A 26,115-nucleotide genomic window follows, 5' to 3' on the forward strand; every position below is an offset into this window, starting at 1 on the left:
AAATCACATATTTAGTGTCACAATTGATGAACGACTTTATGTCAAATTTTTTGTGATTAGCAGTAGATGTAAATGTTTTTACTTTTGGAACAAATTTACACACTGAACATCTGCTGGATGCACATGGAAAACACCCCTTAATAGATAGCCACGTGTCATGATGTGTATCAGTGAGGACACTAGGGGACAGGACATTTGCCAATGATTTACCTCGTTTGGCTACACATTTGATCCCTCCAGACAGAATAGATGCACAATCCAAATCACCCATGAGTACTGGTAGATGCTTATGTATAATATTACGGATGCTAGAGAACTGAGCACTGAAAGGAGTAGAGAATACAGGAGGTGTTATTGTGTCAGATTGGAGGATTCTTGTGGATCTATCCTGAAGATGATAGCTACGGTTATGGGATTCCGCAATGGCTCGAGCTCTCCGTTTAACGCCATTTTTATGTCCGCGTTTAGTAAGTCTCAACTGTAAACCACTGACACCACATATCATTCTACCAGTCACGATTTACAGTTGAGACTTACTAAACGCGGTTATAAAAATGGCGTTATACGGAGAGCTCGAGCCATTGCGGAATCCCATAACCGTAGCTATCATCTTCAGGATAGATCCACAAGAATCCTCCAATCTGACACAATAACACCTCCTGTATTCTCTACTCCTTTCAGTGCTCAGTTCTCTAGCATCCGTAATATTATACATAAGCATCTACCAGTACTCATGGGTGATTTGGATTGTGCATCTATTCTGTCTGGAGGGATCAAATGTGTAGCCAAACGAGGTAAATCATTGGCAAATGTCCTGTCCCCTAGTGTCCTCACTGATACACATCATGACACGTGGCTATCTATTAAGGGGTGTTTTCCATGTGCATCCAGCAGATGTTCAGTGTGTAAATTTGTTCCAAAAGTAAAAACATTTACATCTACTGCTAATCACAAAAAATTTGACATAAAGTCGTTCATCAATTGTGACACTAAATATGTGATTTACCTTGCAGAGTGTAAGAAATGTTTATTACAATATGTCGGATGTACCTCCAGGAAGTTGAAAAAGCGCCTCGCTGAACACATCTCGGATGTCTCTGCGGCCTCCAGACTCCTCTCCAACAGGTCCTTCTCTGGTCTTACTAAACATTTTGTGAACTGTCACTCAGGAGATATGTCTTCTCTATCGGTATGTGGCATAGAGAAAGTCCAGGCCAATACAAGAGGTGGAGACTGGATCAGGCAGCTTCATCTGAGGGAGGCGTTTTGGATACTTGAACTGAATACCCGTAACCCAAGAGGCTTGAATATGAAAAACGATCTAGCTTACATCTATTAATAATTTACATTGCACTGTATGTGTTCATCTAGCCCACTATGTTTACTATTTGTGCGTGTTCCACATACATGTTTTCCTTTTGTGGATTGTTTTGTAATGAGGTTGTGGTTACAACCCCCTTTGTGGGTGGTACCAAACCCCAGGTGCTTGTACTAACAATGGATATAAATATGGCTACATAGTATGTGGAAGTCAGCCATGACTAAGGAGCTTAGGCTCTGAAACGCGTCGGTTCTTTCTTTTTCATATGGACGTCCATGTAATTTTTAACATGCATTTATAATAAATTTGGTTTTTTTTACTGCACTGGCTGGAGCTGGATTCACATTTTTTGCTATTTGGCACATTGCACCTTTATCTGTGGATGGGAGTCGGCCCATTGCTATCCGTGCTCCACCGAGGATTGATACACACAGGTTTGAGGATTTGGGTGAGCTGAATTCTTTTTTGCTTTGTTGTTGCAAAATAAACCACCAAACCCGCAGGACGTATTAGGCCATGGAGGTTTTTTTTTTTCAGGGCACTTCTATCCATAGGTGGGTAAATATGGCAGAAAAAAAACCCCATATATCTGTATGGGCAGGTTGCCACAACTATTCAATAGAAACCCTGGAGTCACATGACTGAGGGGAGTCACATGACTTGCACTGATAAAACCTCCTCTAGCAATTTACATTAATATGAGAAAAAAACCACACAATTTGTTACTGCGTTTGGAAAAATCCACATGTTAATGGAGTCCTGTAGAATAAAACACAGCAGCCATGCTTGCCGCTCCCCGGTACATTGGGCCGCTCTCCTGTCGGGAGCCGCGGGACCTTGTGGTACGTCTAGGTGCTCCCAGTAACATAATCATGTAGCATTCCCAGTATGAGAAGACCCTTGAAGTAAATGGACCATCAGGTAAATCGCTATGGTCTTTTTTTTATTATTATTATTTTTTTTTACCTTAAATCGATTGACAATGGCGTGGACCTATTTTTTGCATTGCCGCCCGGTGCCAGTCTATTTGACAGGCCCACCGCCCCCCGATGTGATGGAACCCCCACCGCTCTGTAACATGGCTCCGTTAGAATAAATCGCAGAGGGGAGGGGGGGTTTGATCTGGAAAAGACCGGTGCCGAGCAAAGAAACCATGAGGCAGTTCAAAACAAAGGATTGGGTCACTGCCAACCCTGCCCCGATGCCGATCCAATAAGGTAAGAAAAGAGCAGCGATGTAACTGATTCACTTTACCATCAAGAACTTTTAAACTTTTACCGTGTCACGCGGACATATCGTATGCCAGGTTGTTGATATATATACACACACACAGTGTTCAGGCCACTATGGATGCTCTGCTGGGCGCAACTTTTTCCCTCCCCCTGACGGGCTCCATAGACTTACTATAGCCCAGTCTCTTGCAATGAAGTGGGGAGAGAAGCACACAGGTGAGCGATTCCTCCGGCTTATTCTAAGGAACCTCAAGCAGCTTGTCTGATCCCTGATGATCTGCATTTGATCACCGGTGGCTGAAGAAGATGGATGCAGCCATAGGCCATATATCCTGTATCTAGGCCTGTATCCACCAGGACTCCCTTGGGCTGCATCCAGCTTCATCAGCACCGCTAATCCAATGCAGAGGGTTCGGTTGAGGGTCGCTCATCTCTAGTAGGAATACATTGGTACCTGGGTTTGGTCTCTATTTTTGAACAGAGAAAAGACTAAATATCAGCACAGAGCACAGTTTGGCCGTATGTATAACATTGATTTAAACATAGAAAACTTCAGAAAACAATTGCTTTGAAGCCCCCCCCCCCCTCATTTCTTATCTGCTCATTATCATCTTCATTGCAGCAAAAATGAAAAGCAAAGTAAAAACGAGTTCTGCTGAGTCCATTATAACCTATGGAGGGGGGAGGGGCCGAGGGGGATGAGTGAGCAGAGAAGCAGCTGTACAGTTTGGAGACTGTCTGGGCACATAGAATGTGCTGGATTCACAGGTCAGTGCTGGTCTGGGATCTTGGTGAGAGAGGATTGCGGGATGATGTGCTGTGCAGGGCGGCCTTTTCCCCTCTCCTTCCTCACTCACACCCTCGGCCCCTCCCCTCTCCATAGACCATAATGGACACAGAAATCCTGCTTTTTCTGAAGTGAGGGGGGGGGGGAGGTAGGAAAACAGCTTTCTGAGGACAGAAGAAAACTTTTGCGTAATAAAACCTATTATAGAGTTTCTTATCGCTTGTACTATTGATATTTATTGGTTTATGCGAAGTGACATGTACATGACAGCTTCACTTTAATGGAAAATTTTTACAATTCCTTTAAAGTGTAGCGGTCATTGGAAAAGAAAAACTTTAGACATTTCACTTAGACATAAAACACAGAGATGTCAAAAGATTTGATTGTTCAGTGTCTGAGAGTTCAGACTGCGACTGATCAGGAGAACGAGCTGAGAGAAGCGCAAAAACTCACAAAATACTGAGTCAGGAGAAGACTGCACCGCCACCGCCGCTGTGTGCTCCCCTCCCCCCTCTGTCTCATCTTCTGACCTGCACGGCCCCATAGACTTACATTATGCCGCCCAGGTCACATGATGCAGAGCTGGGGGAGACTGTGCTAGGTGTGGGCTTCTCTCCGCTCGTTCTCCTGATCGGTCTTTTTTCAGCAGCTTCCCACATAATCCCTCATCGCTTTCGGGCCCAAAGTGGGATGTTCCCAGCATGTGGCTCAGGGCTGTGACCTGTGGGGCAGCGTCACCTTGCTGGTCGCACATGCTCAGTCTCAGCGTTAGAAGTTAGAGGAGGGGGAGCTGGTTTTCTATGTAAGAGCAGATGATGGAGATGAAGACACAGTATAAAGCGCAGAAGAGGACAGAGGCAGCCGGGGGATACAGGTGCAGCAGGACAGCAGTGCTTTATGGGAGTTTTAGTCTTCTACCCACACGGCTGCTGACGGAGTCATGTTAATTCTTCCTGCTCTGAGAAGGGGATCATAGGAAGCCATAGTGTTACAATGAGAGATGAGTGACCCTCCAGAACGCTTGGCTTCTTCCGAACCTTCGGCATCTGATTACCAGTGGCTGAGGAAGATGGATACAGCCAATGGCTTATAGATGTTTTCCAGGGTTTCCAGAGCGCGTTCAGGATTCACTCATCTCCAGTATACACTGCTCAAAAACATACAGGGACTCCTCAGATAACCCCTCCTAGATGTGATTTGAGATATATATACCCCTCCTAGATGTGATTGAGATATATATACCCCTCCTAGATGTGACTGATATATACCCCTCCTAGATGTGATTGAGATATATATACATTACCTGCCCCGGCTTGCTTCAGGGTTCCCGGCTGGACGCCCCCGCTCAGCCAGTCAGTAGCTGTGGCAGGGCAGTGTGCTGATTGGCTGCGCAGGACAAGCAGACGCTGGGAACCCCTTGAAGGAAGCCGGAGCGGGGAAGAGGTTATGTATGCTCTGGCCAGTGGGGGGGTTAACTTACATACACGCAACGGGATGTCAATATGTATTCTCATAGGGATGAACAGACACTGGATCCACCACAGATTTCGCAGCGTGAAATCCACTGTGAATCCGGTGTGTGTGAAGGCCCCCTTAATCTGTGACAGTCTGCACGTGTATGCCCTAGAAGGCAGGGACGCTAGGGACGCTGGACAGTAGGGGCAGCAAGGCGTCCCAGGAAGAGGAAGCAGCGCCGGGCCAAGGCATGTGGGCACCACAGAGCAAAGGGGACAAGGAGAGCGAGTACGGCGGTGGCCCAAAGCACAGGACGCCGCCACAGCCCTAATAATGCATAGGTTTTTTTCCTTAATTTCATCAATTTTTTTTTTTTTTTTGCATGAAACGGATGAAAAGAATGGTTTGCAAAAATGCAGTGTGAACCCGGCCTGAACGGAAATATCTACCATAAAGAAAGCGGCTACCAGCAGGTTAATGGATCCAGAAAGCCAACTGAATCTAGGAGCGGAGCCGCCCGCTCGGTGATGGTGTATACTGTCACTTGTCTGATTTCTCCCACCCTGTATTGGATATAAAGGAGAATTAACAATTTATAAAGCGAGGGACGTGAGGTCTATGAGGACACAATGAGCTAAAGTTAGAGAATAACAATCCATTAATCCTCCTCTCGCTGGAAGCTTCCTTCCCTTAAAAAAAAAAAATTGCTGAATAATTGATGTCCTTGTCTCTCCGGCACATCTCCCGATAAGTCGCCGATGACTCACAGCCGCTTCCTTGCCACATCTTCCTGTCTCGTTATACGGTTAACCCCTTCACACCCTGCAGGTACATAGCAGAACATTGAGCGCTGACTGTGCGGGGATGGAAGCCTCCTTTAGCGGATGACGCCGCCAATCAATAATTCAGGAGGCGACAGCTTTGGCGTTTCTCTCCGTCTCAACTCCCACCATTTGTATTTCGAGAATCTTAGTATTAACAATAGAAGATATAGATATATATAATCTATCAGCCGGCTTTCCTATTTATCAGAACAGCAGTATGTCTGCAGAGGTGACGGCTGGATCAGTGCGAGATGACAGTCGTACATAATGGAGTAGGACAAGAACCCCTGACTGAAACGAGAGGGAAAGTAGCGGAGAAATCAGAAAACGGACCGACTCCATGTAACAAAGGCGCGTCCATTATATAGCGTGAGGATACACAACTGATCATCAGCCGCTACCAGTGCCGTCACTCCCAGACATCTGATTATTCTATAGAGGTCACTGATACTGGACTGTAATAGGAGCCATCAGTGCAACAAGTGTAAGAGGCCTATAACACTGCCCGATATAGAGGAGGAAGCGACCAGTCAGGTGCTGTTACACACAGACAGCGAGCGGGGACCAGCGGGAGGGGCTGCCCACACCATCCTTAGATTGTCCCACAAAAAATTATTATTTATTTATAGAGCGCCCTTAATTGCAGAGCGATATATACGAGCCATGGGGAGGGACAAACAGAACATTACAAGATCAGAACCAGATACAAGGTAAATGGCAGACTGATACAGGAGGAGAGAGGAGCCTGCCCAGGGAGGGCTTACATAGGGAGAGAGGAGCCTGCCCGCCAGGCCTTACATAGGGAGAGAGCACCCTGCCCGCCAGAGCTTAAATAGGGAGAGAGGAGCCTGCCCGCCAGGGATTACATAGGGAGAGAGGAGCCTGCCCGCCAGAGCTTAAATAGGGAGAGAGGAGCCTGCCCGCCAGGTATTACATAGGGAGAGAGGAGCATGCCCGCCAGGCCTTACATAGGGAGAGAGGAGCCTGCCCGCCAGGTATTACATAGGAGAGAGGAGCCTGCCCGCCAGGTATTACATAGGAGAGAGGAGCCTGCCCGCCAGGCCTTACATAGGGAGAGAGGAGCCTGCCCGCCAGGTATTATATAGGGAGAGAGGAGCCTGCCCGCCAGGCCTTACATAGGGAGAGAGGAGCCTGCCAGCCAGGGATTACATAGGGAGAGAGGAGCCTGCCCACCAGGGATTACATAGAGAGAGAGGAGCCTGCCCGCCAGGTATTACATAGGGAGAGAGGAGCCTGCCCGCCAGGGATTACATAGGGAGAGAGGAGCCTGCCCGCCAGGGATTACATAGGGAGAGAGGACCCTGCCCGCCAGGGATTACATAGGGAGAGAGGAGCCTGCCCGCCAGGTATTACATAGGGAGAGAGGAGCCTGCCCGCCAGGTATTACATAGGGAGAGAGGAGCCTGCCCGCCAGGTATTACATAGGGAGAGAGGAGCCTGCCCTCCAGGGCTTATATAGGGAGAGAGGAGCCTGCCCGCCAGGTATTACATAGGGAGAGAGGACCCTGCCCGCCAGGGCTTATATATGGAGAGAGGAGCCTGCCCACCAGGCCTTACATAGGGAGAGAGGAGCCTGCCCGCCAGGGATTACATAGGGAGAGAGGACCCTGCCCGCCAGGCCTTACATAGGGAGAGAGGAGCCTGCCCGCCAGAGCTTACATAGGGAGAGAGGAGCCTGCCCGCCAGGTATTACATAAGGAGAGAGGAGCCTGCCCGCCAGGTATTACATAGGGAGAGAGGAGCCTGCCCGCCAGGCATTACATAGGGAGAGAGGAGCCTGCCCGCCAGGTATTACATAGGGAGAGAGGAGCCTGCCCGCCAGGTATTACATAGGGAGAGAGGAGCCTGCCCGCCAGGTATTACATAGGGAGAGAGGAGCCTGCCCGCCAGGGCTTACATAGGGAGAGAGGAGCCTGCCCGCCAGGTATTACATAGGGAGAGAGGAGCCTGCCCGCCAGGTATTACATAGGGAGAGAGGAGCCTGCCCGCCAGGGATTACATAGGGAGAGAGACCCTGCCCGCCAGGCCTTACATAGGGAGAGAGGAGCCTGCCCGCCAGAGCTTACATAGGGAGAGAGGAGCCTGCCCGCCAGGTATTACATAGGGAGAGAGGAGCCTGCCCGCCAGGTATTACATAGGGAGAGAGGAGCCTGCCCGCCAGGCATTACATAGGGAGAGAGGAGCCTGCCCGCCAGGTATTACATAGGGAGAGAGGAGCCTGCCCGCCAGGTATTACATAGGGAGAGAGGAGCCTGCCCGCCAGGTATTACATAGGGAGAGAGGAGCCTGCCCACCAGGGCTTACATAGGGAGAGAGGAGCCTGCCCGCCAGGTATTACATAGGGAGAGAGGAGCCTGCCCGCCAGGTATTACATAGGGAGAGAGGAGCCTGCCTGCCAGGTATTACATAGGGAGAGAGGAGCCTGTCCGCCAGGTATTACATAGGAGAGAGGGGCATGCCCGCCAGGTATTACATAGGGAGAGAGGAGCCTGCCCGCCAGGTATTACATAGGGAGAGAGGAGCCTGCCCGCCAGGTATTACATAGGGAGAGAGGAGCCTGCCCGCCAGGTATTACATAGGGAGAGAGGAGCCTGTCCGCCAGGTATTACATAGGAGAGAGGGGCATGCCCGCCAGGTATTACATAGGGAGAGAGGAGCCTGCCCGCCAGGTATTACATAGGGAGAGAGGAGCCTGCCCGCCAGGTATTACATAGGGAGAGAGGAGCCTGCCCGCAATCTATGAGGTAGAGTGAGAGAGTCGGGAAGTAAAGTGCAGCCAGTCACAGTGTGGTGCAGAGTTATTATAGGTTGCGGCCTAGTATATAGAGATGGGTTTTCAGGTTACTTTTGAAGGTCTTGATGGTGGATGAGAGGCGGATGTGTTGGGGGAATGAGTTCCAGAGTATGGGGGGAACTCAGGAGAAATCTTGGAGGCGGTTGTGTGAGGTACGAACAAACGGGGAGCACAGACAGAGGTTTTTGGAGGATCAGAGGTTGTGTGAGGGACGGTAGCGGGATATTAAGTCAGAGATATACGGGGGGACAGGTTGTGAACGGTTGTGTACGTCATGGTCAACAAATTAAAATCATTGCGTTGATCAATGGGAACTAGTGAAGGGATTGGCAGAGGGGAGAGGTGGATTAATCGGGCAGCAGAGTTAAGAATAGATGGAGGGGAGCAAAGGTGTTAGATGGAGGCCAGATGTTTAGATGAGTGGCTGTCACTGCTGATGAGTGGCTGTCACTGCTGATGAGTGGCTGTCACTGCTGATGAGTGGCTGTCACTGCTGAGACCCCCACAGATCAGGGATCCCTGTGGGGACTAGCCCCCTATCATCATCATCTCTATCCAGGCCGCCCCATAGAATTATACTGGAGCTGCCAAGTGAGGCAGGACGTGAAATGCTCTGCCGACTTATTTTCCTGACTGGTGGGCGTCGCGGCAGAGAGACCCTGGTCAGCTTTGTTTTCTTTTAATATTTGTGCCCATTTAGCCCTTTAGGTCCTTGCTGCATATGGTAGGCCGGGTTCACGCTGCCTTTTTGCAATTCATTTTTTTTCATCTGTTTTATGCAAAAAAAAAAAAAAAAAAAGGATGAAAGAAACTGATGTATTTCTGCATTTTGATCCTTTTTTTCCCCATAAAAGTCAATGGAAAAACCAATGCACATTGCAAAAAATGGATGAAAAACGCGGTGTGCACCCAGCCGAAGTCTTCCTGACATGAGAGGTGCGCAACTTGTATGTTGTAGCCCGGGCTTCACTCTCTATATTAGATAGCAGTCAGTAGGCTGCAGGGGTTTGGACCTTCCTCCTGAGATGTTGCGCTGTGACGGATCAGCAATAATGCGGCAAACTTTCCATAGTCTCAGGTGACGACACATTATCACTATTACTTTCAGCCTTGTTTACAACCCTCTGACGAGATGCAGCGAGCGCCCCCCACGTCTCGTCATCCTACATTGTTCCTGTAACTGTAGGAAGTTGGGGAAGCTGAAGCCTCATAGCCGACTATCTAGCGGGTTTATTAGATGGAATTGCAGGGTAATGTCAGGTTCTATATGGCGGATGTATTCATAGGCCGTCCTAGAGGTCACACTGCCACCAGCACCACTGCCTGTTATTGTCACCTTTTGCTGCCTGTTATTGTCACCCTTCGCTGCCTGTTATTGTCACTTTCCGCTGCCCGTTATTGTCACCCTCCGCTGCCTGTTATTGACCTCCTCTGCTGCCTGTTATTGTCCTCCTCCGCTGCCCGTTATCACCCTCCGCTGCCCGTTGTCTCCTTCTGCTGCCCGTTGTCCTTGTCCTCCTCCGCTCCCAATTGTTCTTGTCCTCCTCCGCTGCCCTTGTCCTCCTCCGTTGCCCTTGTCCTCCTCCGTTGTCCTTGTCCTCCTCCGCTGCCCGTTGTCCTTGTCCTCCTCCGCTGCTCGTTGTCCTTGTCCTCCTCTGCCCGTTGTCCTTGTCCTCCTCTGCTCCCCTTTGTCCTTGTCCTTCTCGACTCCCCGTTGTTCTTGTCCTTCTCCGCTCCCCGTTGTTCTTGTCCTCCTCCGCTGCCCGTTGCCCTTGTCCTCCTCCGCTGCTGCCCTTTGTTCTCCTCTGCCCGTTGTCCTTGTCCTCCTCTGCTCCCCTTTGTCCTTGTCCTTTTCCGCTCCCCGTTGTTCTTGTCCTCCTCCGCTGCCCTTGTCCTCCTCCTCTGCCTTTTGTCCTTGTCCTTCTCCGCTGCTGCCCTTTGTCCTTGTCCTCCTCTGCTGCTCGTTGTCCTTGTCCTCTTCCGCTGCCCGTTGTCCTTGTCCTCTTCCGCTGCCCGTTGTCCTTGTCCTCTTCCGCTGCCCGTTGTCCTTGTCTTCTTCCGCTGCCCCTTGTCCTTGTCCTCTTCCGCTGCCCCTTGTCCTCTTCCGCTGCCCCTTGTCCTTGTCCTCTTCCGCTGCCCCTTGTCCTCTTCCGCTGCCCCTTGTCCTTGTCCTCCTCCGCTCCCCTTTGTCCTTGTCCTCCTCTGCTGCCCTTTGTCCTTGTCCTCCTCCGCTGCTGCCCTTTGTCCTCCTCCGCTGCCCGTTGTCGTTGGCCCCCTCCGCTGCCCATTATTGTCCCCCTCCACTGCCCATTGTCGTTGCCCCCTCTGCTGCCCATTATTGTCCTCCGCTGCCCGTTGTCCTTGTCCTCCTCCTCCTCCGCTGCCCGTTGTCCTTGTCCTCCTCCTCCGCTGCCCGTTGTCCTTGTCCTCCTCCTCTGCTGCCCTTTGTCCTCCTCTGCTGCCCGTTGCCGTCGCCCTTGGCAGCCATCTTGTCTCTGATGTAGTCGTTGACCTGGTGTCTCCGCAGCTGCATCTGATTGCTAATAACCCTGTGTAACTCTTTTCTCTTCTCTTTTCTCTTCTTTACTAGGAATTAGCGACTTCAACGCCCTGAATGTACCGCTACACAGCAGGAAACACCAGGTTTGTCCTAAATCTTTATATTCTCTTAATAACCGGTTGTGTTTTTATGTTTTTGAGCGAGTTTATAGGGAAGGAGCTTGTCTCATCTTTACGTCGTAAATATTTGGATTACATAAGTTAAAAGGGTGACAAAAAAATTTCTTTCAAATCAACTGGTGTCAGAAAGTTATATAGATTTGTAATTTACTCCTATTTAAAAAGCTCCAGTCTTCCAGTACTTATGAGCTGCTGTATGTCCTGCAGGAAGTGGTGTATTCTCTCCAGTGTGACACAGTGCTCTCTGCTGCCACCTCTGTCCATGTCAGGAACTGTCCAGAGCAGCAGCATGAGTATATGTCTTGTGAGCCGCTCCTCCTCCTCCCGCCCCTACACTGGGCGCCATACTGGTCTCTATAGATGGAGGTTGTTTTGATGGGTCGCCTCTTCCTCCCAGGGCTCCAGTGTTTTTTTTATCGTAACAAATCTTTGTGTGTAACAGAAGAAAAGATTAGACGCCCCCTGCTGGTATACCGCCATAACCTCCTTCATATCGGGGGGGGGGGGGGGTTCTAGTCAGTAGTCAGTATTAGGGATTATGGAATGTATGGCAGCATGAATCCAGGGATGGAGCCTGAATGCAGATTATTCCATAGTCACATCATCTTCATCATTATTCATCCATCACCATGACAACCGTCATCGTCCACCCATCATCACCCACCATCATCCTCATTATCATCATTATCATTAATCATCATCCATCCATCATTGATCATCATCATCATTCATCATCCGTCCATCATCCATCATTCTTCTTCATAATCATCCATCAATCATTCGTTACCATCATCACATTTGTAGATAACTTTACCAATCTGATGGAAGATCAGCCATATTATTAAAACCAGCCTGAATATTATTGTAATCTGGTGACAATGAGGCCGTCTTTGTCGATCGGTCAGAGAGAGTATGAGGCTGTTGTTATAATGTTACACAGTCATTATATAGATACATCTATCACTTCTCTTGTTGCCGTCACATTTCCCAGCATTCCCTCCTGTTATAATAATATCGTCTCCGCAGACGCCGGGGAGATCTGCATTCTGGAAGTGCGGCCACGTTACAGTAATGGGGAGAAGTGTCTGTCTGCACGGCGGGAGCTCAGCCGAGCTGTCAGGGATGTGTCTGTCAGCCAGGGTTCCCAATAGCAACCGGCAGAAGTGTGAGCGCAGCTCTGAGATATAACAGCCAGAGAGAGACCAAGAAATCCTGAGTAACTCTGACACTGATGGACAGAATGAGCTGATGTCTCCTCCTGTTTTTTTGCAGTTAAAGTTGCGGGAATTGTGCGGCCAGGCTCTGCTCTTTGTCCAGGATCTCGTCACTGCCCTCCTGAACTTCCATACGTATACCGAACAGAGAGTCCAGATCTTTCCCATTGACTCTGCCATCGATGTCATCTCACCGCTAAATCAGAAGGTACGTGTGCCCATCAACTCTCATAGAATGTAGCGGGCATGCTGATAGACTGGCCCTGTAGTCCTACAGTGGGCATGCTGATAGACTGGTTCTGTAGTTCTATAGTGGGCATGCTGATAGGCTGGTGCTGTAGCGGGCATGCTGATAAACTAGTGCTGTAGTCCTATAGTGGGCATGCTGATAGACTGGCCCTGTAGCAGGCATTCTGATAGGCTGGCATTGTAGTTCTATAGTAGGCAATCTTCTGGTCCAGGATAATGCTGCACCCCTGCTCCCCGGCTAATCAGTGAGGGTCTGACCCCCAGGGACAGCACAGATCTCTTGTGTGGCCGCTAAGCGCTCAGTTACTATTATCTATCTATGGGACTTGTAGGTTTGCGGTTCCAGACAACATACGCCCGGTGCATCCATGTTCTCTCCATGTTTTTTTAACCACTAAATTCATTTTCATGTTTTTACCAATGAAAATTGTTTTTAACCTCTTAAGGACATAGGACGTACCGGTACGTCCTATATCCTCACTTGCACTTCAAAGCGGGGCCGCGCGGCGGCCCCGCTTTGAAGTGCCGCGATCCCGGGTGCCGCGTGTAGCCCGGGACCGCCGCTATTAGCGGGCACGGTCTGATCGCCGTGCCCGCTAATTAGCTAATCGGAGGCAGCTGTCAAAGTTGACAGCTGCCTCCGATTACCGGAGGCAACGTTTCCCTGGTGTCTAGTGGGGGAGATCGCTCCTCCGGGACCTTGTCCCGGAGGAGCGATCTCCGTTACTGATGCCGGCCGGGGACGCGTCCAAGATGGCGCCGTCCTCGGCTCGGCACTCGTTCGTTTTCGGCTGCAGCAGCCGAAAGCAAACGAGTGCCGATCTCATGGATCTCTGCAGCATATCTATGCTGCAGAGATCTCAATGAGAGATCACAGTGTATATACTAGAAGTCCCCCAGGGGGGCTTCTAGTATATGTGTAAAAAAATAAAAATAAAGTGTTGTTAATAGCAAAAAGCCCCCTCCCCTAATAAAAGTCTGAATCACCCCCCTTTTCCCAGGTTTTAAATAAAAGTAAACAAATAAATAAATAAATAAACATGTTTGCTATCGCCGCGTGCGTAATCGCCCGAACTATTAATTAATCACATTCCTGATCTCGTACGGTATACGGCGTCAGCGCAAAAAAATCCCAAAGTGCAAAATTGCGCATTTTTGGTCGCATCAAATCCAGAAAAAATTTAATAAAAAGCGATCAAAAAGTCGTATATGCGCAATCAAGGTACCGATAGAAAGATCACATCATGGCGCAAAAAATGACACCTCGCACAGCCCATAGACCAAAGGATAAAAGCGCTATAACCCTGGGAATGGAGCGATTTTAAGGAACATATATTGGTTAACAACGGTTTGAATTTTTTACAGGCCATCAGATACAATATAAGTTATACATGTTACATATCGTTTTAATCGTAACGACTTGAGGAACATGCATAACAAGTCAGTTTTACCCCAGGGTGAATGGCGTAAAAACACATTTCCCCCAAATAAAAGAAATGCATTTTTTTTTTCAATTTCACCACACTTCGAATTTTTTTCTGGTTTCGCAGTGTACTTTATGCAAAAATTCAGCCTGTAATTGCAAAGTACAATTAGTGACGCAAAAAATAAGGGGTCATGTGGGTTTCTAGGTGGAAAAATGCAAGTGCTATGACCTTTTAAACACAAGGAGGAAAAACCGAAAACGTAAAAACGAAAATGGGCCATGTCCTTAAAGGGTTAAAGAGTAACTGTCATGTTTTTTTTATTACAGAAATCAGTAGTATAAGCGATTTTAAGAAACTCTGTAATAGGTTTTATCAGCCAAAAAAGCCTCCTTCTGTACTCAAGAAGCAATCTCCCAGCCTCCCCCCTGACTTCTTATCTGTGCATTATCAGGCAAACACGTCTTCATTACAGAGAAGCCAGTGAAGACGGGTTCTGCTCTCTCCATTGTAAGCCTATGGAGGGGGGAGGGGCTGAGGGAGATGAGGGAGCAGGAAGAGGTGACATGAAGGTCAGCTGTTTGTAGACTCTCTGGGCACCTAAAACGCTAAATTCAGGTGTCAGAAAGGTCAGTGCTTATCTATGAACTTACTGAGAGAAGATTGCAGGGTGTTGTGCTGTGCAGGACTGCTCCGTGCTCACTCACTCCTAACAGCCCCTCCCCTCTCCATAGCCACATAATGGAGACAGAAATCCTGCTTCATTTGATGTGAGTGGGGAGGCTGGGAGATTGCTTTTTCAGTACAGAAGGAAACTCTTTTAGTACATAAAACCTATTACAGAGTTTCTTAAAAATCGCTTGTACTGTTGATATTTAATGTTTTCAGAAAAATGGCCCTGAAATGACAGTTAGGCTTTAAATTTGATTTCCCGTTAAAATCCCCATAAATGGAACCCTGCGAGTGTCTCGTCTTGTGTAAAGCGATGAGTGTCTGGCCTTTCCTATCTCTCTCAGCCTCGGCATTAGTCTTTCTGCATAAATAGACGGATCTGCCATTTTGGCACAGTCTGGGACAGCTGTGTGACGGCCCCATGGGCAGCAGTTACGGCAGCCATATTGGTTGTCACCCTACCTTTTCCAAAAGCTAAAAAACATCTGAATTGGATTTTCCTCCCATCTGACAGAAGACGACTCTGATCTTTACTGACATTTTAATATGTTTTTTGCTTTTTTTTCCTCCCGACTGTGTGGGCTGCAGTGTGTGAGAGCGGCCAGGAGATGGCAGTGTTGTCTCGCCGCTGAATCCTCTCCTTGTTACAGTGTGGCTTCCTCTAATCCCTTTACATGCTGTGGGGTCTGTGTTCTGTAGAAGACAATGCAATTATCCCACGTCTCCTGATGAAACTAGATTCCGTTTTCTGAGCAGAGTTCTTTTTGAAGGATTAGCGTCTTCCACAATTTCAATTAGATCCTTTTGCTGCGGTAGACGAAGACGCCTGTGATTGACAGTGATGCATCCGGCATGCGCGATCCAAAGTGTCATTGCCGCCTCCCTTAGATCCACCAACGCCTCCATTCCTTCCATTTCCGCCTCCCTTTGATCCCCCGAGGCCTCCGTTAGATCCCCCGAGGCCTCCGTTAGATCCCCCGAGGCCTCCGTTAGATCCCCCGAGGCCTCCGTTAGATCCCCCGAGGCCTCCGTTAGATCCCCCCACGCCTCCGTTAGATCCCCCGACGCCTCAGTTAGGTCCACTAACTCCTTGCTCTTTCTCTCCGCAGTTCTCGCACTACCTTCATGAAAACGCCTCCTATGTGCGCCCCCTGGAGGAGGGAATGCTGTGGCTGCACGAGAGCATCACTGAAGGCACGGTTACCGTCCTGGTAATACAGCTTCCATATTTCCCTGTTTCACCTTCCTTCCCCAACTCCCTGTAAGTCTCTATCCAGTTTACGTGTCAGATTCCCGTTTCTTTCCTAGGAAACCGCGGTGAAGCTGAGATGTTTTTCCGAGCACTTTACATCCTACGTCTCATATCTGCAGAAGATTCTCCCGTACCAGTTACAGAGGTATGGCCGGGATCCATACACACTGCTCATTCTGACCGTTCCCTTGGCCTTCTAGCTCTCAGATCGCTCTGCAGGTGTTGTAGCTGGGAATATGTCTCACTCCGCGGCCGTTGTAGCTGGGAATATGTCTCGCTCTGCGGCCGTTGTAGCCGAGATTGTGTCTTGCTTTGCAGCCATTGTAGCCGGGAATATGTATCGTTCTGCGCACGTTGTTGCTGGGAATGTGTCTTGCTATGCGGCCGTTGTAGCCGGGAATATGTCTCGCCCTGCGCACGTTGTAGCTGGGAATATTTCTCGCTCTGTGGCCTTTGTAGCTGGGAATATGTCTCGCTCTGCGGCCGTTGTAGCCAACATTGTGTCTTGCTTTGCAGCCATTGTAGCTGGGAATATTTCTCGCTCTGTGGCCTTTGTAGCTGGGAATATGTCTCGCTCTGCGGCCGTTGTAGCCGAGATTGTGTCTTGCTTTGCAGCCATTGTAGCCGGGAATATGTATCGTTCTGCGCACGTTGTTGCTGGGAATGTGTCTTGCTATGCGGCCGTTGTAGCCGGGAATATGTCTCGCCCTGCGCACGTTGTAGCTGGGAATATTTCTCGCTCTGTGGCCTTTGTAGCTGGGAATATGTCTCGCTCTGCGGCCGTTGTAGCCGACATTGTGTCTTGCTTTGCAGCCATTGTAGCCGGGAATATGTATCGTTCTGCGCACGTTGTAGCTGGGAATGTGTCTTGCTATGCGGCCGTTGTAGCCGGGAATATGTATCGTTCTGCGCACGTTGTAGCTGGGAATATTTTTCGCTCTGTGGCCTTTGTAGCTGGGAAGGTGTCTCGCGATGCGGCCTTTGTAGCTAGGAATGTGTCTCGCTATGCGGCCGTTGTAGCTGGGAATATGTCTCGCTATGCGGCCGTTGTAGCTGGGAATATGTCTTGCTCTGCGGCCTTTGTAGCTGGGAATGTGTCTCGCTATGCGGCCGTTGTAGCTGGGAATATGTCTCGCTCTGCGGCCATTGTAGCAGGGATGTGTCTCGCTCTGCGGCCGTTGTAGCAGGGATATGCCTTGCTCTGCAGCCATTGTAGCTGGGAATGTGTCTCGTTCTGTGGCCGTTGTAGCCGGGAATGTGTCTTGCTATGCGTCCGTTGTAGCCAGGACTGCGTCACGCTCTGCAGCGGAGGGAATAATTAAGGTTATCCCCAGCAGTTCTATCCGCCCTGTGATGCTGTAATGCGGCTGCTGCTTTTATTTCCTTCTTTTCCGTCCGCCCTCAGGTTATAGACACGGCCATCTATTGTCTGTATCATCCGTCAGCTCTGGGTACAGCTGACAGGCAGCACATTGCCAGGCTGTGCCGATCCACTAGTACAAGAGGCTGGAAGCTTAGGAAATAACAGGCTACATGAGGGCTGTATATAAGACCACAGCAGTCTAGAATATATAATACATCTGACTCCCAGGACTTGGATACCCCCAGGACTTACAGTAGAACCAAATAGTATGAGAAACAGGAAAGACGTAGAAACCGCATATCAATACCAGTACATGATGGAATAGATAAATAATCATGGCAGATGGGACTGGTGCATAAGCAATGAGTGATCCCAGCACACTGTCCCTAATCTTTCTCTGAACTATCACTGTCCCTGCACTGTCCCTATGGAAATCCTGGACTAATTCTCCCTAGCAGAAACATCCCTAAGCTCTAGGAGCCAGAGAAACAGAGCAGCGGAGCTAAAGCCGAAAGACCGAAACCTACAAGAGAACGAGCAGAACGTTAGAAATTTTTAATTGCAGATATGACTTTAAGAAACTCTATAATAGGTTTTATTAGGCAAAAGAGTTTCCTTCTGTCCTCAGACAGCGGTTTCCCAGCCCCCCCCCCACATACACACACACACACACTTCTTATCTGCTAATTATCAGGTAAAGTCAGCCGTGCAGTTTGGAGACTGGACGCATAAAACGCTGCATTCACAGGTCAGAAAGGTCAGTGCTGGTCTGGGAGCCTGGGGAGAGAAGATTGCAGGACGATGTGCTGTGCTCTCTGCCATGCACCAGCTATTTGTCTCCTCTCCCTTCCCCTTCATAGACCATCATGGACACAGATAAGGTGGGGGGGGGGAGCTAGGAAAACAGCTTTCTGAGGACAGAAGGAAACTCTTTTGCTGAATAAAACCTATTACACAGTTTTTTTTAAATTCCTTGTACTATTGAAAATGTAAATGGCAGCTACACTTTAAGGAGTTTTCTGTAACTTCTACATTGATGGCCTGTCCTCTGCGCTGTGCCCGGTGATGCTCGGCTGAGCTCTGGCTCCGGTATACACACGATGAAGAGGTGGCTGTATTTGTTGTGTAGTGACTGAGTTTCCGTTGAAGTGAATAGGAGGTGAGCTGATGTAAGCCTGCGCCACCATTACTGCATTATTCTCTCAACTTCTTTTCTCATGCACGGCCAGTGTCGGGGTGCTGTGCCTGGTTCTGGGGTGCTGTGTCCGGTGCTGGGGGTGCTGTGTCCGGTGCTGAGGGTGCTGTGTCCGGTGCTGAGGGTGCTGTGTCCGGTGCTGGGGGGTGCTGTGTCCGGTGCTGGGGGTGCTGTGTCCGGTGCTGGGGGTGCTGTGTACGGTGCTGTGTCCGGTGCTGGGGGTGCTGTGTCCGGTGCTGGGGGTGCTGTGTCCGGTGCTGGGGGTGCTGTGTCCGGTGCTGGGGGTGCTGTGTCCGGTGCTGTGTACGGTGCTGTGTCCGGTGCTGGGGGTGCTGTGTCCGGTGTTGGGGGTGCTGTGTCCGGTGTTGGGGGTGCTGTGTCCGGTGCTGGGGGTGCTGTGTCCGGTGCTGGGGGTGCTGTGTACGGTGCTGTGTCCGGTGTTGGGGGTGCTGTGTCCGGTGCTGGGGTGCTGTGTCCGGTGCTGGGGGTGCTGTGTCCGGTGCTGTGTCCGGTGCTGGGGGTGCTGTGTACGGTGCTGTGTCCGGTGTTGGGGGTGCTGTGTCCGGTGCTGGGGGTGCTGTGTCCGGTGCTGGGGGTGCTGTGTAAGGTGCTGTGTCCGGTGCTGGGGGTGTTGGAGGTGCTGTGTCCGGTGCTGGGGGTGCTGTGTCCGGTGCTGGGGGTGCTGTGTCCGGTGCTGGGGGTGCTGTGTCCGGTGCTGGGGGTGCTGTGTCCGGTGCTGGGGGTGCTGTGTCCGGTGCTAGGGGTGCTGTGTCCGGTGCTGGGGGTGCTGTGTCCGGTGCTGGGGGTGCTGTGTCCGGTGCTGGGGGTGCTGTGTCCGGTGTTGGTCAGAAACAATGATGTGAAGCTAGAACAGCCATAGCTCTGCTACATCTGTCTCTCCCCTATAGCAGCCTGCTAGCTCATGTGCACAGTTCCCGGCAGCTCCTCAGGCCCAGCAGGATAATACACAGGATATATATACAGGATATATGTACAGGATATATATACAGGAGATATATATACACAGGATAATGTACAGGATATATATACAGGGTAATATACACAGGATAATGTACAGGATATATATATACAGGATATATATACACAGGATAATGTACAGGATATATACATAGGATATATATACAGGATAATATACAGGATATATATACAGGATATATATATATATATATATATATATATATATATATATATATATATATACATACAGGATATATACACAGGATAATGTACAGGATATATATACAGGGTAATATACACAGGATAATGTACAGGATATATATATATACAGGATATATATACACAGGATAATGTACAGGATATATATACAGGATAATATACATGACTAAAGCTTTGATAAAACCATCTTTGCTGAAGTTTTTCTTTTCTCCTCCTTTTGCTTCCTAAGTTTGGAGGAGGAATCTCAGTCTCCTCTTTGCACGGCCGCTTTACGGGAGCGGAACACGGAACTCCAGCGGGATGTGAAGAGGATGAGCGCTCTGTTCCAGAAGCTGAAGACGTACATTGCCCTCCTTGCCTTACCCAGTGAGTAATGTCCGTGTCCGTTCCCTTCTCGCCCTGCTACATGTCTATGGTAACTCCTTGAGGAGCGCACGATGTCTGGAGACTTACAGGCCGTTTTAGTGGTCGGTTTCCCCTATAGTTACACTCTAAGAAGCCTGAGAACATGACTGCCAATTTATAAAGCCAGAAACTCCCCCAGAAGTAGTGGCTCGTGTCTCCTCCTAATTCTTCTGTTTTCTCGTCTGTCTTTTTAAGTTCCCAGTCGTGTTCTGAGGCTTCTTAAAGGAGCACACACATTGTTTTTAAGGGGAAGCTCCAAAAGGTGGCGCCAGAGAGCTGCTTTGCATATCTTCCTTCTTAAAGGGGTTTGCCGAGTTTTTCTTACTTGTCCCGGCCATGTATAAAAGGGTTATCCACAATTAGAAGAAGCACAGCTATTTTCTTGCAAAAACAGCGCCACCCCAGTCCTCAGGTTGTGTGTGGTATTGCAATTGAGCTCCATTCACTTCAATGGCACTGAGCTGCAGTATCTCCATACAACCTGAGGCCAGGAGAGGCGCTGATTCTGGAAGAAAGCCGCCATGTATTTCTTAGCCTGGATAACACTTTAATATACTAATTTTAACATCTTGGTGGCGTTTCCCCTCCAACCGTAAGGAATGAATTGTGTTTGTTCCTTGTCGTACATGTGTGGTATCCCCCCTCACATCGCAGGCAGCGCCGCTCGCCCGGATCTCTCCGGATCCTCCTGCAATATTACCGGCCTTATTCACACATTAATAATCTATTTCTCCTGATGACTCCAGGCACAAAACCGGAGGGTCTGCTGAAAGCCAACTACAGCTCCGTCCTGAGCCAGACCTGCCACGCTCTCCGCGGACTCCATGATATCATGAAAGGTAAGTTACAGCGGCCGCACAGCTCTCTCCGCTCTCTAATTATCCTGCATAGAGATTTTATGCAGACACAATGATGGTCTGGTAATGGCTGAATCCGTCCCTGTCCCTCGGCTCGCTGTGTATTCGCTGTAATGGCTTCTACATGGGCCGGACAATCACATCTCCGTATGATGGGTGGAGTAGGAGCTCAGGTTCAGTTCACATTCAGCAGTTTTAGGCAGGAGGATTTGTTGGCGCGGATCCGAGTAGTGTTTATAAGCTGCCATCTGTCTCATCACAGACACAGTGACAGGGATTTCCCATCTGTGGACAATATTAAGGGGTACTTCTCACCTGTGGGTGTGGGATCTCTGGGGGTACGGCTGCTGTCACTCACAGGGGGGGTCCTCACTGCGCAGGTCATGTGGTATTGGCGCACCCCGGGCCCTCTTATATTTGCCGATAGAGATTCAGACAGGAAGAATAATCAAAGGCAAACAAAGTACACGAGGCAGGAAGTCCAGGCTGGAGAGAAGAGCGCGATAGGATGATCCATCAGATGACCTCTCAGGACTGAGATCTGGTGCGATCAGTAACTGGAGGCCGTAAGGGCCGTGTTACACTATCAGGACCTGTCAGGTCAGCGCTCGCTTGCTCCTCGTTGCCCGGACAATCTAAGGATCATAGACGATAGCGGGCCATAGAAGAGACTGTTGTTATCGATGTCGTTTTGGTCATGTTTAAAGACAACAATCAGCCGACATTGTGCATTGTGTATGTTGGCTGATCGTCGCCTTTTAACACGTTCTGTTACACCAAGTGATTTACGGCCAGAACAGTAGGTAATCGGCCAAGAGCGTCCGATAATCGTTTGTGTATTAGGACCCTAACACTTTAATCCTATGTGGCATGTTAGGACTGGGGTACGAGGGGCTGATCAGAGCATGTTAGGACCTCCAGCTGCCATCCTGTCCCCACAGAGTACAATCCCTGCAGAACCAGCTCCCGTCCAGCAGGGGGTGTCTCATCCCCAGTGCAGGTGGCAAAATTGCACAAACATTTGTCTGCATAAAATGAAAGCAGTTTTTCCAATTCTGCGGCAGAGGAGGGGATGACCCCCCCCCCCCCCCCCCCCCCTGAAAGTGTTTCTAAATGTATTGCAGAAGCCAAGCCCATGCCTCTAAGCTTTTACTATGGCTCCACGTGGCGGTGTATATACAGGATCTATAGAGGCTGACGGGATACTATCTGTCACTTGGCAGCGCTTTCCTCCCGGCTTATTATTGGAGAGGACTTGCTGGTTTATGTCTCTTTTTACTTGTTTATGTCGTTGCAGATCTCTCCAAGCACTACAGTCATAAAGCGGCTCTGGAGCAGGAGCTGCCGGGAGCCACCGATAAACTCAGAACCACAAATGATTGCATCTTGTCTTCTCTCGTCGCTCTGACCACTGCAACAAGCAAGGTAGTGATGCCGCCTCCATGATGTGGATGGAAACACTGTAAATGTTTTATGCTTTGGTGGTTATATGTAATGAGGACGGGTGTGTATATGAGCCCTAGATAGACATAGTGATCAGGATTCTTCTCCCCGCAGCTGCCATGGATGGGATGGGACTGCAGCAGCCAGGGATTGGCTGAGCAGCCTGTCACTTCACAGACCAGTTCTGAAGTTGCATCGGTGGCTGTGGGGAGAAGCCAGGAAGACAATGGGGAGCATGGAGAGGGCTGCACAGACATCACTTACGATATCTACAGCAAGGGCTGCACGGACATCACTAACAAGATATATATACAGCAAGGGCTGCACGGATATCACTTACGATATCTACAGCAAGGGCTTCACGGACATTACTAACAAGATATATCTACAGCATGGGGTGCACATCATTAACTATATGGGCTGCACAATTATCGAGCTGTGTAGCCATAGCAGATTGGCGCTCGTGTACATTACTAATCATGACATGTAATACGGCCCTTAGCGCCTCTGGACCGCAGTCTGCAATCTGTTTTTATGTTCCGTTCTCCTTTCTTTTTTTTTTAGATCGCAACCTTTTTCTCCAACAACCTGGACTACTTCATGACATCCTTAAGTTATGGACCAAAAGGAAGGCCGGGCTTCACCAATCCCCTCTCAGCCGAAATGATGCTCCAGTACAAGCAGAAAGCCGCCCGCTACATGAAAGCTTTAAAAACGGTTTGTATAGAGAGCGGCGCCCCCTCCCCCTCCCAGTCCTTAACCTGCGTTACGTCCCGATTACAAAACAAATATTGTCTCTCCGGCAGCTGCAGCGTTCCGGGCCGGCAGTAAGACGTCCAGTGCCGGTCATTAAATATTTAGGTCCTGCTGACAGGACAGTGCCTGCCGTTTTTTTCCTGCCGGCACTTTCTGCCATCGACTGATATGTAAGGGCTTCATTATATTTGGGCAGCGTCTGCTTCTACCTACCAGCCGGGCGGCCGTTAATTGCCGGAATGAGCGGGTCTTATTTTTAGGCTCCTTCAGCTCGGACTTTCTCGTTTATTCTTTTTTTTATAATGACTTTCTTTCTTTTCAGCTTTTTTTTTTCTTTCTCTCTTTTTCTTCCTTTTTTTGTGATGACGGTAATTGCTGAGGAAGGAGGAGCTGATTGTCAGCACTTAGTGTCAGTCAGCGGCAGCACGGGCGCTCGGCCGCAGATCATTAGGGGAGAAGCTGTGCAGCCGCTTCCGCCCATAGAATATTTATGTGTGGTCACAATTAGCGTCGTCCTGGAAGGATCAGGGCTGTGGGTTATTGTAAGAGCAATCTTATCCTCAGATGCTTTATTCATAGTATCCCCCATCATGCCTTGCAGCAGGACTCTGAGTTTAGACGTGTTCCATGTGGGTGGGATCGTAAGACATACACATTAGGCGCATGTTAGCTGAACCCGGGGGTGGACGTCCATCTAACGCAGGGGATGAGAGACCCACAATCTCCATCATGTCCGGACCACCAGAGCTCTAGCTCTCTAGGCATTATGGGAATTGGCCGCACATGTGGCCGGGTGGCCGTGCTCTCCAAGCCTTTATGTACTGATCAGATCCCAAATCTGGTTGTGATCTGGATAAAAGAACATAAAAATGTGTGAAATGCGTTGTGGTATCCATTGAAGTTTTTATTGGAGATGGTGGACGGCGAATTCATGGTCATGGCGTATAGTTAGGAAGGAAGAAAGCAATGGCTCCAGCACTCAGGGGTGCAGCTGGCGGAGTCTGAATGGCGTCTTGATGAATTTTAAACTTTTGGAATAAAGTTCTTAAAGGGGTTATCCAGTGCTACAAAAACATGGCCACTTTCCCCCCTCTCTTGTCTCTAGATTGGCAGGGCTTTCAAACTCAGTTCCATTGAAGTAAATGGAGCTTAATTGCAAACCACACCTGAACTAGAGACAAGAGAAGGGGGAAAAGTGGCCATGTTTTTTGTTTTTTTATGTTCAGGATTGTAGAGGGTCCCAGAGGTCAGACTGATCGCAGCATTATGCCATCATTCTATACCACGGCCATACCTCTATCCCCTTATCCTGGGGTCTGGTCTCTATAATCCCCCCTTATCCTTGGGTCTGTTCCCCATCATCCCCCTTATCCTGATGTCCAGTCTCTATCATCCTCCCTTATCCTGGGGTCTGGTCTCTGTCATCCTCCCTTATCCTTGGGTCTGGTCCCCATCATCCCCCTTATCCTTGGGTCTGGTCCCCATCATCCCCCTTATCCTTGGGTCTGGTCCCCATCATCCCCCTTATCCTGGTGTCCGGTCTCTATCACCCCCCCTTATCCCAGTGTCTGGTCTCTATCACCCCCCCCCCATATCCTGATGTCTGGTCTGCATTCTGTTATGCCGATAGCCAATTCGCCTTAGCCAGCAGATGGACGGGCGGTCCCAAGTAAGTGGCCGCTAAATGCACCAATGAGAATAAAGATAAAAGCCAATGTAAAAGTTACAGCCTCGCCTCCCGTCTCCGTCCTTTGTCCTTGTCTCAGTCTTGTTGGACGATAGAGTCGTCCCTGATCCCAGTACTAATTTGCTTCTCCTCTTTTTCCTGCGGCCGCTGTCCCCGCTGCCTCGTTTCCGCTACGGTCGCTGCTATTCTGTAAAGTGACGGCACGAGGAGGGATCATTATGTCTCCCATTAACTCCACAATAACTTCCCATCCAGATGCTGCGCGCCGTCTCCTGTCCCCGCTCCTCAGACGTTGGCTAGATGTCGTCCTCCGCCACCGCCTGAGCTGGACCCGTTATATACAGGCTGTTATATACCCTGTGTGTATATATATCTTGTATATTGCGGTTGTAGCAGTTTTCCTATGCTTCATCTTATCCTATGCTTGTTACCTGAGCTCTGCCCTGCAGGTGATGGAGACCAGCATTGCCCCTATGAATTCCTGGATGATGTATGAGGGGTTCGGTTACGGGGTCCTTCCTTATTTGTGTCGTTTATGGGGGAGGATTTTCGGCCTGGTTGGTTACTTACATTCCCACAGGGAGGGCGTTCATGGCGTAAGTCTAGTGCAGCAGCCTGACCGGCCACAGGTTCCTTGAGGTTGAACTGCGTGGACTGGAGGTGGTGGTGGGTAAAACGTCCTGAATTCTGTGAGATTGCCTTACAGACCCAGAACGTAGTACCTTAAAGCAAATATCAGGGCCATTTCTCTTCTTTTTCAAATCCATTCCTGGCTTTGGCTTCAATAATCTGTCAGACAATCTGTCTGTGTAAATGCACCATCAGCCATGACGTCCTACACACTGACCTGAGGCTCCAGCTTCCTGGGGAGAACTTGGTTTTATAGTGACTGGCTCCAACACTTTTGAAACAGAATGAGCGGGGACAACGTGACGAGAGAACCGCGCTGCAGGACATCTCCTGATCAGTACAGGTGTGAACAGTCCTGGATCGATCTAAACTTTGACATGTCTCTATGATGTGTCTCGGACATTTCTCTATGATCTCTCTATTGTGGTAACCAGGGGTTTCTAGGTGGTGTTATATAGCTGGGCAAGATGCCATGTACCCCTGAGGCACTTGTGGCGGTGGCCAGGAGTCGTATGTCCCCCCCCCCCCCCCCCCCCCGGATACACCAACACACTTTTTAGGAGAGTTTACAGTTCTGGCTTTTCAGTAGAGATTCAGTAATACATATAAATCAGTCCCCTGAGCCGGGTACATGGACATAAACGCAGCTTCTCGCTGG

The 26,115-nt window shown here is 49.4% G+C and overlaps 1 protein-coding gene across 1 annotated transcript in view; it reads left to right on the forward strand.

Moving 5' to 3' along the window:
• The window catches only part of PPP1R21 (protein phosphatase 1 regulatory subunit 21), a 53,088-nt gene that overhangs the window by 16,588 nt on the left and 10,385 nt on the right, over positions 1–26,115 (forward strand). The window contains exons 8-15 of the mRNA XM_069954603.1: positions 11,025–11,077; positions 12,386–12,535; positions 15,782–15,883; positions 15,981–16,069; positions 19,909–20,045; positions 20,831–20,923; positions 22,239–22,366; positions 22,949–23,101. Coding sequence (XP_069810704.1) covers positions 11,025–11,077; positions 12,386–12,535; positions 15,782–15,883; positions 15,981–16,069; positions 19,909–20,045; positions 20,831–20,923; positions 22,239–22,366; positions 22,949–23,101 — 905 coding nt within the window. The remainder of the gene's footprint in view (positions 1–11,024; positions 11,078–12,385; positions 12,536–15,781; positions 15,884–15,980; positions 16,070–19,908; positions 20,046–20,830; positions 20,924–22,238; positions 22,367–22,948; positions 23,102–26,115) is intronic.

Source organism: Dendropsophus ebraccatus, chromosome 15, assembly GCF_027789765.1.
Source record: "Dendropsophus ebraccatus isolate aDenEbr1 chromosome 15, aDenEbr1.pat, whole genome shotgun sequence".
Taxonomy (NCBI): Eukaryota; Metazoa; Chordata; class Amphibia; order Anura; family Hylidae; genus Dendropsophus; species Dendropsophus ebraccatus.